The sequence below is a fragment of the Echiichthys vipera genome (genome assembly GCF_963691815.1).
Source record: "Echiichthys vipera genome assembly, chromosome: 11".
NCBI classification, from domain to species: Eukaryota; Metazoa; Chordata; class Actinopteri; order Perciformes; family Trachinidae; genus Echiichthys; species Echiichthys vipera.
Window position 1 is genome coordinate 24,124,355 of NC_139836.1, and position 18,191 is coordinate 24,142,545.

The window sequence follows — 18,191 nt, forward strand, 5'->3', positions numbered from 1 at the left end:
TTAAGTACAATTTTGAATGCAGTGCTTTTACTTGTATTAGTATTTGTACACTGTAGTATTGCTACTTTTGCTTAAGTAAAATATCTTCTTCCACCACTGGTTGGTAGTTTCATATTTGTCAGTCAGTTAACACTAGGACATAATTCCTTGTAGTTATGCAGGCTGTTCGTCCAGAGTTTGCACAATTATTTATCCAAAAAGCTGCATGATGACAGTCTAGAATGTCTCCAGATCCAGAGGAGCCAGCAGGATACACAGCAGCCTTAGCAGTTAAAGACTGACCAGCACTAAGTCAGTCCACCTACATCACTAACTTTCATCAGCACCCCTTGGTGAAAATTGAAAAATATTTGTTAGTTACTAATCCAGAGTAGCATGTCTCAGCCCTGAGATTTAAATGTGACTGTGACCCTATTAAAGGTTACCAATGACTTCAATGCTGTAAAGCCACATATGAAACAGTGCCATTTGGACGTTCTGAATGTTAACTTTCCCTCGGTCTGCAGACGAGCAGGCACAGCAGCAGAGGTGGGGATGGTGGTGGTGTCCTATTTTTGGAGGGGCTATCAGCAACCCAGTGGCATAGGTCTGAGTGACAGGACAAGTGTTGCGTTGGACCCTCCCCTCGCTCTTTCGGCGCAGGCATTCCTCAGTGTAAGCAGACACATGCCCCCCTCCCATCATATTTCTCTCTCCCTCTCTCTCTCTTTCTCTCCCATGGCTATCATGGTTGGCCGACTCTGGGTATTGGGTGGGCGCACAGAAGTGTGTGTGTGCATGTGTGCGTGTTCAGGTGTGAGTGTTGGCCTTGGAGCTGGACTCAGAAAGAAGTCAGCGTCTGGGCAGTGTGGCAGGCAAAGAGCACGTCAGAGCTCTTTGAGGGGGCCCTGACCGCTGACCATGGGGCCAATGCACTGAGGGCCCCCCAGACAAAATTAAAAAAAACAAAGAAGGGCGGAAAATAAGTGAGAAAAAGAAGAAAAGCTACAAAAAGAGACAGACAGACAAAGCAGAACAATGGTTGCAGAAGAAGCGGTAATTTCATTGTCCGGTGGAGCACCATGGGGCTTTCGTCTCCAGGGAGGGGTGGAACACCAGAAACCGCTGCAGGTGGCAAAGGTAAGGAAAGAGAGTCACTCAGCAGGCTGGAAAGAAGCAGTCATTTCATGGTTTGCTGAGTGGAAAGAAGAAAACAGTGTGAATGTGAAACATCAGCTGGGATATATTAGGTGGAGACTTAAGAAGCTGTGAAGTTGAAACGGAATATTGTCTGTCATGCAGGTTGGTTTGGGGCCTGAATATGAGTCATCATCTTGTTTAAGAACGGTCTTCATGCAGAGACACAGCACCCATGATTGATTGGGTGAACTTTAAACTTCAAGTGCAGCTGGGAATATAGGGAACCCTTATATCACATTTTCCACTAAATGTGGCATTTACTATGAAACTACATGACACTCAAAGTTCTAGTGAAGTTAGAGCGATACTTGTTTACATTGGTTTCTTGGTTTGTTTTAAACTAATTATTATTATTATTATTATTATTATTAATGCTACTTACTGGTGCTGTTCTTCAGTAGTGCGAGGAACTTATGAAACTACACACCATTTACCCACGACCATCACTACAGAACAAGCCTGTTTCCACTATGTCATCTTTTCAGTAAGAAACTCAAATCACTCCAGCCATGCTTGGTTGTGTTTAAGCTGGCAGGTTACCGGAGATTTATCTGAAAAAGTAGTTGTAACAGTAGAAACCACATAGATAAGTAATGTCATTGAAGTCTGGATTTAGTTCAATTCTTGAAATTATTGTGGTTCAGGCCAGACTCAAGCCACAGTGGTGTCTAGGACATAAATTACTACAGAAAAAGTAGCCAGCCCTATCTACTTGTATAAAGAAGTTCAATGAAATGAAATGTTACTTGTTTGAAGGCAACTTTTAACCTCATAACTCTCGGCTCGTTTTACTCTCCTTAAGCAAATTCTTCCTGGACAAGAATTTGGTGTCCCCATTTGGCACCAGTGAAGCAGTCCAGATTTGAATCAGGATCTCCATGTGAGAAAGCAAAGATTTACATGTAAGCGGGAATAAATAAAACAAGTTGTTAGGCTTTCAAGCAGAAAAATTTAGGAAGTCTGAGAGATAAAGCTGACATCTTGTATCACTTTCAGAAGTAAAAATCATCAATCCACACTTGTTCCCTATCTCTCAACCTTGTTCTTCCTGTTTAAAAAGACTTGGGCCGACTCTCTCTTCTATGAAATCTTTATATAGCGAGAGATCTTATTTCTTGATAGGATAGTTAAGGTTTTAGTACACCTGCACACACGCACTATACATGCATACGTGCACACACATGACACACACATGAGACACGCATTTTATAATAATTGTTGACTAAGCAGAACTAGTTTTCCAGGTGGCTATTTTTGGTTGAGAATCTGCAGGTCGGGGGTCAGTCAAGGTGTGTGTTTCAGCTCAGTGCTAAAAAAATGAACCTCATACACTATTTTTATACATGCACTACTCAGTGTCTTGCTGCTTGGAGATGTACGTATAACTTCTTTCTAACTTCTAACCTCTGGTGTACGAATAAATGACCCTGATCACCCTGTTTTTGTTTGTGATGTTCCCTTCATCATTTAAAACACCTTCAAACATCTCTAATCTATCATATACCTCACAAAGATTGCATTTTAAAGTACCTCTTTATCCCGCACAATAGTCATTGGATAAAGGAAATATTTCTGTTTACAGGCCTCACAAATTCTTTATGGCAAAACACAAAGATTCCCCTTCTTTGGCAAAGGGAATCTTTACTGGCTAAGAGCTAGTTTTGTGTATCAGTTCTAAAATGAGTCATGCACCAACCACCATATTCATAAAACCACTTCTTATGGACAGTATTTAGCATCTTAAGAATGTGTGCCCTTTAAAATGTTAATCCTACATGTAGTTGACTTATGCAGAATGTGGTAGTATGTACACAGAGCCACACCAAGTCACCTTTATGGCGGTGAACGACAGCTGCTTCTGTCTGACCCTCCATTACAGAGTTCTGCCTCACCCCTGAGAGCAGGAAGGCGCAATCTTGTCAGGTCTCATACTATGCTGCTCCTAACAGGTGGAGCAGTTTGGGGCTTCACTGAAAGAGTCGGTGTGTCAGTGCTGGGTTTTTGCCTGTGGGCATGCTCGTGTTTGTGTGAATTTTTGTATCAGTCCATGGGATGTGTGTGTGCAAGCATGTAAGGATATTATAACTGTTATGACTTGCAACCACAAGGTGACTGACTGAATGAATAACTGACATCCTCTGCCACAAGTAGGCACAGGCCACTTTGAAAGGCTTAGCTAAATGCGGATGTGGGATTTCATTTCAGGCAAACCAGAATAGCTGGAAAGAAAACATATTAAATCAGACAAAGCAACACTTCCTTATCTCTGGAATCTCATACACAATGTTAATTTATATTAACATTGTGTATGCAGAGTGCAATCAAAACTGCAGTCATAGTCTTTTAACATTTTTAAACATCTGCTTTGAATTTATTATGGGACATGTTGACATGGCTTGCATCGACCTGAGGCAATTTAGAGTGGGCATAACGCCACGGTCCTGACAGACCTCGGGCACAAATAGCAAAGCACCAAATGAAGATGGCTGCTGGCTGGCATTTCACTATTAAAGAGTGTATGAGTGCCCCACTCGAGCTGCAATATGTGGCATGTGTCCGCAACAAGATCGAGCTGTCAGGACAGACCTTGGTCTCTGACAGTCACTATCACAAACCAAGAAAAGACAGCAGCGTGGCTCTGTCAGGCTTTTATTTTCTATCCCTACAGTCACAGAAGACAACAATCAAAATCAAAGGGAATGAATAAAATAGCAGGGTAAAAAGAGTGTTGCTGTTTGTACCAGTTGTCTTTATATCTTCTTAAGTATCTGCATCCCATCTCTTCAAACCAGAGCTGTAGACCTGAGATTTAAGACTTGGCCTTAAGTTACATATGTCATACTTGATATAAAATCCTGGAACAATGGCTTATAAATACATTGCAGTATAAACACTATTAAACACTATTACATACATGCCCTTCCATTTAATTGTCAGAATTCAGAGGCAAAAAAAAACTTGGGCTTGAGATGTGCCCTAAAGACATATGAGAGACTTAGATGTCTCATGAAGGACTCGTAATTAAAGAATGAAAGACTTGAGTTGTCTTGGATGTTCCCCAAAATACTTTACAATAGATTTGCTTTTTTGTTGTAGTGAGTGATTTAAACTTTGCCTTTCTTTGCTGGTGCTGGTGCAGGTGCGTAAACGAAGCAAGGCATGCAGGGCTGGGCTTCGGGAGGCTGATGAACTTGTGTCCATCAACGATCAGCCATGTGGAACGCTATCCCATGCCCAGGCCATGGAACTCATCGACAGCTCCCCTGGGATATTACACATCCGGGTCAAAAGGTCAGAGGAACAAAATAATTACACTCTTACAAGGGATAAAACATCATCAACCCATTGTAATGGTAAACATTATTACTTTATGCTCAAGTCAAAGACTCAAGTCTGACACAAAACATACACTATTTACAATGTGCATGTGTTTGACCCTACTATATATTATATCTAAAGTTAGATGAAATATCACATACAAGCGTCCTAGTGTCAAGCCATTCAATATTTTAAACCCTTCACTTGTTTGCAGGGTGCCTGTTGGTTTTCAGTCCGTGGTGCTTGTGAACCGTGCCCCATCTCCCCGTATAGACAAAGAGTACCGTGCTGCTCTGCGTGTCATGTCACCCAACCAGCCTCACCATGCACCCATCCGTGAAGTTCACCGAAGCCACTCCTCCATAACCAGTGGATTGACATCTCCACCTGGTAGTGAGGCTTACTATGGCGAAACTGACAGCGATGCAGATGTGGCAGGCTACGAGAGGCAGCGCAGGCAGAAACGCCGCAGCCCCAGCAACTCCACTCCAGGGAAACCAACAGGAAGAGCTTCCCCTGAGGGTGGGGAGACATCAGAGATGAGTGGCTATGACAGCGCTCCAGATGCACATGTTTACCCCAGGTTATTGGATGGACATGGGGGAGATGGAGATGGAGGAGGGGGGATACCAGGGGTGGCACGAAGGGAGGTTATTTACCAGCCTCCTGTTCCAGGAATGTGGTCCTCCCAGACATCCACTGAGACCTCATCCATCATCTCTTCAGCAGATGACCAGGGGCCACGGGATGGAGGGCAAGAGGAAGATAGTGGCTTTCTAGAGCCATCCAACGTGCCATTGGTATCCCCCGAGAGGGCAAAGGAGGCCATGATGCTGGGATCCCGCAACCAGTTTGTACCCATGGTGGGTCCTGTGAATAAACCCATTGACGATGAGCTTTCAACAACCTACATGGAAAAGGCCAAACAAGCCAGTGAGTACTGCTAAGGAAGAACACAGACAGAGGCCTGTGCTTCACACGGGTTCTCCACACTTATGCACACATTCCTAGTTTGTTCAAAAGTCACAAAATGTTTTTAAACTCTACAAACAGATGTGTCATTAGGGTTGGTAAATCTCATATGGATTTCTCATATTTTATTCTTTTTCTCAAGGATGTTCTTTTATTGTTGTTATTTTATATGTATTATATTCTATGTTCCGTCGTGGAGATTATATGTACAGTACAGTATGTGCCTTTGTTGAAGCTCAAGACAAATATGCCCCTAAACCTTTCAGAGAAAAACCTAGATATTTGCAAAAGGTTTAATGGAGAACTGAGTTAAAGTATCCACACCTTGAACACCAATCTGATACAGGCGCCTACACAATCTTCTTTGCTCACAACATTTCGTCTCCAAATCAACTTTAGACAGACAGACAAGAGAGACAATTCACACAAATAACTGCATTAGCAAAGAGTAAACTTTATTTTCTAACTAACCTTTGCCTATTTGAAAATAGGTATTTACAAAATTAAATTAAATTAAATTCTATAGATAGGCAGGCCCAAGTTTTATAGCAATTAAATACCTTTCCATGCCCACTGATGATTAAAATATAAATTGATAAAACTCCTTATAGTAACAATAGGTAGAGTATCTAAGATTCACATCAAGATTAAGACATAGCATGCAATCAAGAAAACCAAACAAAGTCTACAAAGTTCTACATGTTATGTTTAAAAATACATACATAAACCAGTGTACAGTGTATGTAAAACCCCCAGTAGTCAATCTGGTAGCACTGAAAAGTAACTGCAGCTGTTTTTAGGTATCAAGTAGCAAAGCAGGAATGCTCTCATTTTCTCTCCCTCTTCAATCCCTGTTTCTCTTGCTGTCTTTTTCATTTTACAAGTTTAATCATTTTACTTTCAACACAATGACATATAGGTTTTTATGTTTCTGTAAAAGGCACCAACAAAGAGGCGCAGATATAAAAGGGAACACGGAAGCATCACCTTGACTTGTAGTTGAAGATTGTTTGTGTATCTAAAATGTAACAAAATGAAACTGATGTTTAACAGTGTGTACCCTATGTCATAATGTATCATTTCTACTTTTTCACATTATTACATGTCTTACTGTTTTTGAAAATTGGGACAATACAATGACACAACAGATACAGATCACTGACTACAACTTGTCATCCTGTCGATCATCTATAATAAGTCCAGGAAAAGGACAGAGCTGGGCTATTTGAAATCAATGGGCTTAAATAAATGTACTCTTGTAATTCCCCAGTGCTATCACTGAGTGCAGGTTTAACATTCTAATGTCCTACTTAGGAACCACGTCCTAGACAAATTAAGAACTCCCTTCACGTGGCAGTGCATACTTGGGTAACATAATTAGGTTGCATATGATAATCTTCTTAATACCATAACAAGTTAAAGGATATGATGTGGCTACCCTTTGAAGTTCTCCTTCCAGTCACCTACAACATGCAACTTTTCACTAGCATTCAGATATTTCTAGTTAAGTGAGATGCCAGAGAACATACTGTAACTGACTAATAATGTGCAAATTTATCCTTCACCCCAGCTAATGTGAGAAGCTAAAGGCTTGCCTGGTATTTTGCCAGAAATGCTTCTGTGGCAAGTTAAGAGATAGATGCCTGTTGAAGGCATGGCGGCCAGGACAGGTTTAGATGTTCATGTCAAAGTCAGTTCTTGATTTAAAGGTTAAATATGTTCATTTCAACTCTCTGACTTTACTACTGTACTATGTTATGCTATTGTGCCACTTTTCCTAATAGTCCTCACTTTTATACCCTGCAGAACTGAACAGAGGGGATAATCCGCAAGACAAACACGTAAAAGAAGCCAAAAGCAAGTGTCGAACAATTGCCTCCCTACTGACTGATGCTCCCAACCCTCACTCCAAAGGGGTGCTGATGTTCAAGAAGAGGCGACAGCGCTCCAAGAAGTACACCCTCACCAGTTTTGGCAGTGTGGATGAGGATAGGAGTCAGGACTCACAAGAGGAGGATGGAGTATTCCCAGGCAGCGAATCAGAGTTGGATGAGGAGGGATTCTCTGCGGTTCCTGACCCGACTTGGGATAGTGACTACTTGGATATGCTGGAGAAGAGGGCAACTGCAGGCACTGAGGGGCGTGGGGATGGGGCAGAGAATGCACCGAGTCCAGGGTTGAGTGACACAGCAGGCAAGGGTGCCCAGTTGTTTGAGCAGCAGAGAAAGAGAGCTGCTGAACATGCCAAGAAGGTAGAAGCGACACAACCTCAGGCTCCTCCACAGTCTCAAGTCCAGGGGCAGGTTCAGATGTATCAGTTGCATCCAGAGATACAACCACAGATGCAACCAAACCTCCAGTCTCAGCAGATGCTACCACCTAGCCCTTTAGCCATAGAGCAAGAGCTTTCTCAGGCTCCAGGTCCAGTTGTAGCCCATGGAATGTCAAATGGGGACATATCCTACTCTGCAGTTAGTACAGCTAGCATGATGATGACACCTCCACCTGTGGCACCCAAACCAGCCACTGCTTCAGTGACTGTTCTGACCAGACCCGCACCACCAGCTGAAACACCATTACCTGAACTTCCTGCTAGTAATGTTCTGAATAGAACGGCACGTCCTTTCACTCCTGGCTTCATTAGCATTCGTGCTGCAACTGCACCTGTAACGTTCCGACCACCTATCACAAAGACGAGTCAGCGTCCTGCCTCAGCAGCTGTTGCATCACCTCCATTCTCCACTGCCTCTGAATTAGCCATGAACGCTACATCAGTAACATCACAGTTACCCGCTGGTCCTCCGTCAGTGTTTGCCCCACCATGCTTTGTACATCAAGGTCCTTTGGCCCAGACACCAGACGTTTCTGTAGCCTTTTACCCTCCAGTTGTCTCTACCTCTGTAGAGAAAATGCATTCATCACCACCAATAACTACTGTTCATCAGGCTGTTTCATCATTTGCAGCTGTGCCCAGAGTGTCTATGCCCTCAATGCCCCAGGCTCTACAGGCACCAATGGCTCCAGCCCCAGCTCCTCCTGTATCTCAAATTCCTGGTTTCCCTGACCCAGTTGCTCCAGTGCCTCCACTTCAAATGCCAGTTGCTCAGCCACGTCCACCTCAATTTTCTATGCCACCTGTAGCTACAGTGTCAGTGGTCTCTCAGCCAGAAGCTGTAGCTCCAACCCCTGTTCTTGGTCCAACAGGTCGCACAGGAATCTTAATTGAAGCTCGTCGACGAGGTGGCAAACCCAAACCTATGTTCAATGTGCCAGAAGTCAAGAAGAACTCACCTAATCCTGATTTATTGTGTATGGTGCAGAACCTGGATGACAGGTCCATCCGATACAAATATGGCCAACCACCATGTGAGGATATCTATGATGATGCAGAGGAGGAGAGAAGTGGTGAGGCCGGCATAGGGAGGGCGCCTCCTCCAGTGGCCCCTAAGCCTCGGGTCATTCAGGAGCCCCCACAGTTTCTTCAGGCAGGGGGTAAGGGGGCCCAGCTGTTTGCCCGCAGGCAAAGCCGCATGGGTATGTATGTAGTAGATACCCCACCCGAGACCCCTTACCAGCAAGAAGTGGCCTTGCACAGTGCAGGCCAACTCCCTGATTCCTCTCCCAATCCTTCTGTCTCTCAATGGAAATACTCCCCAAATGTCCGAGCTCCTCCACCTATTGGGTACAACCCACTCCTGGCCCCTTCTATCCCCATGGGGCCTCAAAGGAATAAAGGCAAGCCAGAGAGCAGGGGTAGAGGTGGCTCTCAAAGAGAGGGCATCCAAGCTCTGGATTTCATGAGAAGGCAGCCTTATCAGCTCAACTCTGCCATGTTCAACTATGGGGGCAGTGCTGCTAATCTATCAGCCATGCCTTCTTACCAGTCCCAGAGGCAGCAGGGTGACTACACGACAACAATGGTGGGCAGCTCATTAACCTCACCTAAGCAGATCCCCATCAAAACAGCCCGTGTCTTCGAGGTCAAGCGCTTCTCCACACCCACACCAATGTCAGCTCCCACTCTGGCTACCAAAATAATTGCACCCCGCTCGGCCACTACCCTCGGAGAACGTTTGACTCATTCTGACATGATCTCCCCACCTCGTACACCTTTCACTCCAACCTCAGCCCCTCTCTTGACACCAACACCAGTCAGTGCTCCAAAACCTGCTTTACCTCCCTCCCAACCAGCTGGACTGCCTGGCCTCCCAAAATTCTCTGCCACCCCTATTCCCCACCCTTTGCCCCCTGCAGTCCCTACACCTTACACTCCAGTATCATACACCACTGGACTCCAGGCAGCCAAGCAGTTCCAGAGCGCTCCTGAGCTCAGTATCCTTTCCTCTTTACCCCCACTAAAGTCTGACACAGTTCAGGCACCAAAACCACGTTTTGTTGCCACAAAGGGAGGCGTCAGGCCCCATGTTTGGAGGCCAGGGGCAATGTGAACACCAATAAATCAGTTTTTACCACACTTGGTTTGGTTCATTGTTTAAGTCAAAATGCCAAATATCCCTTGGTTCATGTTTCTCAAATGTGACGATATTCTGCTTTTCTCTTCTTACATCATTGTTAATTGAATATCTTTGGGTTTTGGGTGGGGCTTTGGTTTTGAGAAATTGTGATAGGCAATTATCTAATCAATTTATCAATTAATAAAAAAGTGTACATTTAATTAACATAAGCAGCCCTGCATCCATTAATCTAAGCCTAAAATTAATCTATAACCATAGTCAATCTACAAACAGTCATGATTCAGTATCGCTCAAATCCAGAAGGCAGCAAAGTTTTTGAAATATGTTACAATATAAGAGATCCTAAACATCTGTTCAAAATGCTGCTGCTACTTTTATTTGGTTTTTAACACATTTACCTACTTATGTATCGCAGTCACAATAATAATTGAGTATACTAGCACATAATGTATGCTGTCCACCATATGCCTGTCCTGGGGGAGGTTTGTGTAAGGCTTCTGGAGATTTCTTTCTACTAATTTAGCAGAAATATCATCTAAACAGAGCCTGTACTGAAATATTCTTTGAAACTTGAAATGTTGGAAAGATGTTGAAAATGAATAGTTGCAGTTCTGATAATGGGATTAAATCACTGATTAAAACTGTTATAGTATGTTGACAGGTGGAGGATCATAAAGCAAAAATAGCGTGATTGTATCTTTTATCTATCTTTTAATATCTAATTATGTTATTCAGTGCTTGTCCTACTAAATGATGTGCACAAAGTGTTTTTACACCTCTCTGTTTGTAGCATTGTCAAGGAGAAACCCACACGACCAAGTCTTCTTGTCCAGGGGTTTAAATGATGCTTGGCCTGTTGGAAATTGTAACATGAATTTTCAATGGCTCTGCTCACCTTGGAACTATATGTGAAGACAAGGTCTTATCTTTAAAGTGTTAGTGACGTTGTGCCAAATACCTCTGCTCACTATAGCCAGAGAGAAATGCTATCTTTTTAGCATGGGTCAAATTCAACCCGTGCCTGGGCTGTTACTGAATGTACAGTACACTTGTCACTGGATATCACAGCTTTCATTAGGCATAACAGAACCTCCTTAGTATCAGTGTGATCTTTGCAGATATATGTCATTTCTTAACTTTTATTAAACAAATTACACAGATGAAGGAGTGTGTATTTGGTTTTGTTTCATTCACATTGTTATATAATCCAAAGTGGTGCAAGGGGAAGTTGACTGATGAAAAAGGCACCAGAATTTACAAAAGGGTTCAAGAAATGAGAGTGGCTGTGGAGGAGGGATATAGATAGGGCAGATTATTGAATGGGTGTATAGCTCACCATTTGTGGGCTAATGGGATTTGCGGTTGAATTGTACATAGTTATGAAATCCCACAGCCTGTAGAAGTTGAACAGGGAATCGACAGGAAAGTTTGGTACCTTACGTTTGTTGGTAAAGCTAATGACGTTGATGGAAAGAAGCACATATGTTTAGCTGGTGTCTTTCCATTAAAAATGGCTGCTATTTAAAAGTAAGGATAGACATTTATTGGCTATACCTTGAGAGACTAGGTATGTTAATGGAAACAAGTAAGAAACAAAGAAAGGATATAATTGGTTTTCAGTTGTGGAACTCTTGGGGTGACTTCTTTTTTTTTTTTTTTACTATTTTTAAAATGCAATTTCTCTTTCTAAAATATTATGGCTACGAGAACTCTAGAGTGTGGATATAGTTATGTTGAGGTGTAAAAATGATAAATATAATAAATTTCTGATTGTAGTTTGATTAAGTAAAAAGTGTGAAGATGTTTGTTATTTACGCTGAGTATGAATTCATACTGACTCACTAATATCACAGAAATAAAATTAGATCTGAAAGCTCTCCAGTAGTCTGACATGTCTGATTTTACACTGCCCCCTGTTGTTGATTGTTTGATCATGCGCTTTGCTTTTAATGTACAGTCCATGCATGCATTCAATTATATTCATAAGAAGTACAATACCTGTAACTGTATATTAGTTGTAATAAAAGATATATGTTAAACTATACACACAAAGGGTAAAAAGTATTTACAGAACACACACACACACACACACACACACACACACACACACACACACACACACACACACACACACACACACACACACACACACACACACACACACACACACACACACACACACACACACACACACACACACACACACACACACACACCCCAAATGAAACATGACTCCATTCAGTTGTGAGCAGAATGGATTCCTCACTCACCTTTGTATATTAATGGGATTTTGAAATTCAGGCCATTTTGTCCCCAGAAGATGTGGTGAACTCTTAGGTGAACTTTCTGAGAAAGTTGAGAAATGCAATATCAGAAACTAATTCAGGAGCATCAACACATCATGTAATGGTCTTTTGCACATATTCCTATTTATCCACTGAGTCACAGGGAGGTGGTGGTAGTTAAAGAGACCCTCCTGTTTACTGACAAGTCACAGCATCTATCAATCGATGGATAAGTGACCATAAGCGACACAACAAATGGTTTACATATATTAAAATAGCTTGGTTTTAGGCTACATGCATAATCATTAAAGTCTTGTGAATCACAGTAAGTTGACTTATTGTGTGAAAAGTCACATCTCTATCCTCTCACATGTTTAAAACATTTTCCACTGTGTGGTGCTGTGAAGTCATTGCTGACTGAGTGTGCAGCCACAAGGGACTCCTGACTCATGACTTAAGTCGTCCTGGCTACCACCCAACAATTGTTTCATGCAGTTCTTTAAATGCTCTCAAAATGAGCAAAATCTCAACCCATACTGCAGGACCAGAGATGCACTGTCTTTAATGGTATGGGTATTTAATGGCTCTCCAGTGCTCATGCATGTGTTTGCACAAAGCCATGGAAACATTGTTATGTAGGATAGCTTTGTCTCAATATGTCCTTTATGTCCAGTCACATGATGCTTCAGATAAACTGAAAATGTGACAATCTAGTGTCAGGTTAGAGTAATGGAGGGAGTAAAGGAGCTAACCTTCACTGAAACATAAACTGACATGGCCTTAATATACACATGTGCTTAACCTTAAACTTGCACTGTGCACTTGTGTGTACCCCAAACACACCCCAGAGTCCTATGAGGTTATAGCTGAGCTCTGTTCCCCTCGTTCTTTGCAGCTAAATATAGGCTTCTGAACCATCTGTGAGAATGATTTTGTTCCCTTAATATCCCTATCAGCACTTTCAGCTGGCCAACAGAGACCCCCCCACCCCCCACCCTTAATGCTACCCCAACCCACCCGTCCCCCCAATCTCTATTCATACTCCTATCCTCAACCTCCTCCTCCTCCCGTCTTGACACCAACACTGCTGCTACCCACACCCCCAACCCTCTGGAAGACCAGCTATCTGAGTGTAGGGTGGGTTTTGCACTTCCCAGGACCTGGATCCAGCCATACGTAGGGTCAGAGGCACTGAGGGATTTGTAAACTTTTGATCCAGATCACCAGAATTGAGCCCTGGGTCTCGTCTTCTCTATTTGGTATTTATAGGTCTGTCTCTCCTCCCAGGATTGCAACAAAAACCCGGTGAGTGGATCTGCATCCCATGGGCGAGCTTTGTTCTACTAAAACAGCTTGGATTAAAATTCTGACTACTATAAATATGGGGAGAGGCCATACGTGCAACAAGTTCCCAATCAAATGTCTGCAGGTTGTGCAGCTGATCTCAAGGAAAAAAATGGAAGAGGAACTCATAAACTCAGTCAACCAGATTATTACTTTGTTTTTCATGGGGATGCTTTCGATTCTGTCAAAGATTAAAGTAAAATGGCTCTGGAAGTCACTTTGCTGCTTTTAGATTTTGTTAGTCGTCTTAAAATGACCACAGGAATGGGTGAATGTGCTGACCATCCCTCTCTGTGGGCGTTGCAGAGATTTATACGGTGTTGCCAAACCCTGCCAGGGGGTGGTTAATCTGAGCCCAAGGGGTCCTAGGCTTGCAATTATTTAAGGCAACTAAAACAGTGTGCAAAACCCTCCTGGTTAACATACACAACTGCTCCAGGTATCACTCTTGTTTGAGAGAGGTTCAAACATACACTCAGAATTGTTTTCTGGAGGTGTGTATTGTATCCTTAAGGGTTGTATTGTATCCTTAAGGGTTATCCTTAAGCCCATTTGATAGTCCAATGACGCCATCACACGTCGCTAAAATGTCTTGGCTGGAAATGGCTTTTAAAAATAGCCGCAGTGGGTTGAGTTACAGTCAGTAGATGTGATGTTTTGCCACTCGACTGGGCCTCAAAGGAACTATTGCGTGCAGAAGGTCCTTATATTAATGTAGTAAGACAAAAAACGGTGTAAAATAAACACATACGATAACTAAAGAAGCAGATACATACTCCAGACTACGGAAGCATCACAGGTTGTAAGAAATGTAGTCATTAATATGTTCATGTTCCCGTTCCCATGCAGGCTGCAGATTTAGGGAATATGACCACATGCCATTTTATGATCCTGAGGTCTTCGCTTTTAATGCAGTAGAATAGCACAAAAATTAACTGATCACCAATTTCTGCCTGGACGACAGCAAGCTTCTGTTAATGTCAACTCTGTCTGTGTACAGATCTTGTGTCCCCAAACAAACCTGAAACACACATTAAGCTATATGTTTCCTTTGGGGCAGACATCTGTTTCACTCGGGAATGTGGGGAATCTGAGGGCACTGACATCCCCCTTGAACTTGACAAATGAGGAGGGCTCATGTTGTCTGTCTGTCTGTCTGTCTGTCTGAAAACATTCAGGGGTTGCTGATGGCTGTACACCACCTTCAGTACAGGCTGTAATGTAGGTGTTGACAGTAGTGATAAGTTGGTTGGATGATCAGATATAATCATAAAGCAGTGTGAAATATAACATAATCGAATGTAACTCATGCCATCAAGTAAAACTCAAGTAAAGTTGCTGCATTGAAGACATTTTTTTTGTTTTAAATTTTTCTTGTAATATCTCTTTTTGCTTTAGTTTTATTTTTGTAATTAACATCTCAAACAGAATTACTGATATTTATATTATATTTATAGCACAGTAATAAAATATGTTCTGCAGAAGCTTTAACATGACTTTGTGTTTGTCTCTTGAGAGAAAGAGGTTCATATTTATTACTTCTATCACTGCTCATTATGTTTGAGAAGCTTATGTTCAGTTTCAAATATAGGTTTATTTCTGTATATGTGTAACACTAATATTGTTACTGCTAACACCATGTTCTTTCCTGAACCCTCCAGTCATGCCTCTGGGAAAACCTGCCCCACTAAACAAGCGAAAAAAGCTCTCCAAGATCATAACTGACCTATCACATATCCCTCAGAATGGTAAGGCTGGCATGAAATTACATAAATATGAAACCAAATTTCCATATGCTCAGCGCAGCTCTTTCATATAAACAGAATACATAAATAGATGGTGGATAGGTGATAGGTACTGCAAGTGGGGAATTAATCTTACAGGATAAGCATGTGGGGTTATGGCCGTAGTACAAGTAAAAAATAAGTACAAAAATATAAAATACATAAAGAAAAATAATGAAAATAACAAAATGTATATGATTCTGGGCTGACATTGTTTAGTTACAAGTTCCAACCGAGACTTCTATACTTCTTAGTAACATTTAGCTTCCACCCTAAGACATTTCTAAATGTAACTCTCATATGTTCCAATGTCTTACCTAGAGTATGAGTCGGAACCAGAGGCATCCGAGTTTGACCTGGGAACAAAGATCAGGACTCCCAAAGACATCATGCTGGAGGAGCTTTCCCTGCTTAATAACAAAGGCTCCAAGATGTTCAAGATGAGGCAGCAGAGAGTGTCGAAGTTCATCTGGGAAAACAACCCAGACGTCTTCAGCACTGAGTCTATGGTGAGAGCATAGTTCATGGAGAAAACACTATCCAGTCACTTTCCTGGAATTTCAAATTGATGAATTTAACAATAAGAAAAAAATAAAATTCCACAGAGGAACTTTTAGCAATGTTTAAAGTAGTGTTTTTATTCTTGTCACCTTACAATCGTTTTGTCATAAAACACACATTTTAATGCAGAAGCATAACACAAGGACAGCAGTAAATGGACTTCATCTTTTAAATTCACCTGGACCAATGATGTTTAAAGCATGTGCTTTAGATCTTTACTGATCAATCAAACAAGCTAGATTTGAGTTTTGTTATTCGTCTGGAAGAAAAGAATACTTATCAGGTTTAACTTTGAGAAGATAAAACATGGTTAATCAGCAAACACAAATGAATGTGTTGTGTGGCATTTGATTAATTATATTGATCATATTTCTTTCAGGACAACCTCCAGAAGTTTGTGCCCTCTCTGGGGGGTCATATGGGAGGTGATATGATAAATGTTGGTGGGCATTTTGTTAGCAAACAGCAGCATGTTGGAGAGATGTATGGCAAAGGAGGGCCCCCTCAGCCTCCCCCAAAACCTGGAAGTAAAGGTGCAGGAGCAGGAGGAGCAGGAGGAGCAGGAGGATCTGGAGGAGCAGGAGGTGCAGGAGGACTGGGTGGGGGCGATCATGGGAAAGATGGCACAGGAGAAGGAGCCAGTGAGTGGTCTCCATTAAAAGGTTTGTATCATGTTTTCTTGTATTATGTTTCATGATCCAGCACCTCTGAAGTTCACCGCACTCACCCACTACACACCGATTTTGTATGGATTAAACAAATCAGATATAACATGCTAATTTGTTCCAAATCAATCAATTTGGACATATTTAGGCTTGTTTGCTACATTTCCAGTCTTTGTGCAAAGATATAAGCAAACCTACCCTTCCTATCCAACTCTTAGCAACAAAGCAAGTAAATTTTCATCTACATAAATGATCCAGGTCACAACTGTTAATCAAATCAGCCCACAGACTGTTGTATACAATTTAACAACTTTCAAAAAGTGCTACTAACTCCATTCGAGAGTGTCTTATGCTCTACCTGTGGCCGTTTTCTTTACAGGAGGTGGAAGTAATGATGCATCTAAGAAGCTGCTTCATCTGAAGACATATGTGTCGCCATGGGAGAAGGCCATGAAGGGTGATGAAGTTTTGCTAGCCACTTTGAGAGCTGGAATGCCTGGTCCCATTGCACCAAAGGATATGCTCAAGTACAAAAGCTTCAACAGGTACTTTCCTCAAGGCCAGACTTTGTAAGTTATTTGTGACAAACAGGGAGTTTTAATAATCCACTCACCTTACTTTAGGTTTGCCATGCCCTACGGCGGCTTTGAGAAGGCCAACCAGTTCATGAAATTCCAACTGCCAGAAGCTGAGGTCAAACAGGAGCCTGAACCTGTGGTGTATCAACATGAAGTCGGCTGCCGGCCTTCATTCAACCGCACTCCTATTGGCTGGGTGGGCAGCGGTGAGCCCGGCACCATTCATATGGAGACAGATGTTGTGCCCTTTGATGGAGAGACCGACGAGCTGTGAAAAAATATTCATACTGTGATTACACTCACTATGCATGCATGAATGCATGTATACACATTGGCATGCTAACACACACACACACACACACACAAAATGAGCTTACAGTTAACTGTTATATTGATGAATTTGAATGTCTCAGTGTGGATAACTGAAAACGTACATGAAAATAGCATGTTGTTAGTTTGCTCTGTAATTGGTTGAAAGGCAAAGAAAAAACTGTAGATGTTGTGGAGGCTGAAACATCAAATGTTTATTTAAGTTCATAAGTGGAGTCTAAACACTCAATATGTCAGAAAAGTTTTTGTTCTTGGTGAGAAGTTGCAGATTTTGTCAATGAGGAAAGAATGAATCAGGTATAAGGGTAGATTTATGCTATGTTACTGTTGTGCATACTATACCATATTTGTTATTTCACAGTGCCATTTTGTTAAGATTCTCTATTAATTTGCTGAGCTATAACAATCATACACACTTGTCTTATTCACGATGCATGCATAGATTCAGTTGCTGATCCATTAACCTACTGTACGAAAACAGTTTCTCCACAATAAACCCTTTCAAACTGTAACAATCCTCTTGTATAGTGATTAAAAATCTAAAGGGAATCATTGTGTGTGTGAAAATCCTTACAAATTGTATTTCCTATGTTCAATTATATTTGTACTGCAAATAGTTTACAGACATGAAAGGAGATCATACACTATATCGTATACTGTATATATCCTATAACAGCTAAATTGTCTCTAAGTTGCTTTA

General features: G+C 41.9%; 2 protein-coding genes across 2 annotated transcripts; both read left to right on the forward strand.

Moving 5' to 3' along the window:
* The first annotated feature begins 765 nt into the window (after window positions 1–765).
* synpo2la (synaptopodin 2-like a) lies at window positions 766–11,821 on the forward strand. The gene is made up of 4 exons (XM_083922790.1): window positions 766–1,119; window positions 4,319–4,470; window positions 4,712–5,430; window positions 7,276–11,821. Exons 1-4 carry the CDS (start codon window positions 1,018–1,020, stop codon window positions 9,915–9,917), a joined length of 3,615 nt encoding a protein of 1,204 aa, XP_083778916.1. The 5' UTR covers window positions 766–1,017; the 3' UTR covers window positions 9,918–11,821.
* Window positions 11,822–13,302: 1,481 nt separating this feature from the next.
* myoz1a (myozenin 1a) lies at window positions 13,303–18,034 on the forward strand. The gene is made up of 6 exons (XM_083922562.1): window positions 13,303–13,534; window positions 15,235–15,321; window positions 15,679–15,866; window positions 16,298–16,580; window positions 16,963–17,128; window positions 17,207–18,034. Exons 2-6 carry the CDS (start codon window positions 15,237–15,239, stop codon window positions 17,433–17,435), a joined length of 951 nt encoding a protein of 316 aa, XP_083778688.1. The 5' UTR covers window positions 13,303–13,534; window positions 15,235–15,236; the 3' UTR covers window positions 17,436–18,034.
* The last annotated feature ends 157 nt before the right edge of the window (window positions 18,035–18,191 follow it).

Bases quoted from the DNA above. Each gene is read 5' to 3' on its own strand.
- synpo2la (XM_083922790.1), top strand. From the start codon at position 1,018: ATGGTTGCAGAAGAAGCGGTAATTTCATTGTCCGGTGGAGCACCATGG. The intron at 1,120-4,318 runs GTAAGGAAAGAG...GTGCTGGTGCAG, and splicing joins AACCGCTGCAGGTGGCAAAG to GTGCGTAAACGAAGCAAGGC. The intron at 5,431-7,275 runs GTGAGTACTGCT...TATACCCTGCAG, and splicing joins GGAAAAGGCCAAACAAGCCA to AACTGAACAGAGGGGATAAT.
- myoz1a (XM_083922562.1), top strand. From the start codon at position 15,237: ATGCCTCTGGGAAAACCTGCCCCACTAAACAAGCGAAAAAAGCTCTCC. The intron at 15,322-15,678 runs GTAAGGCTGGCA...TGTCTTACCTAG, and splicing joins ATCACATATCCCTCAGAATG to AGTATGAGTCGGAACCAGAG. The intron at 17,129-17,206 runs GTACTTTCCTCA...ACCTTACTTTAG, and splicing joins AAGTACAAAAGCTTCAACAG to GTTTGCCATGCCCTACGGCG.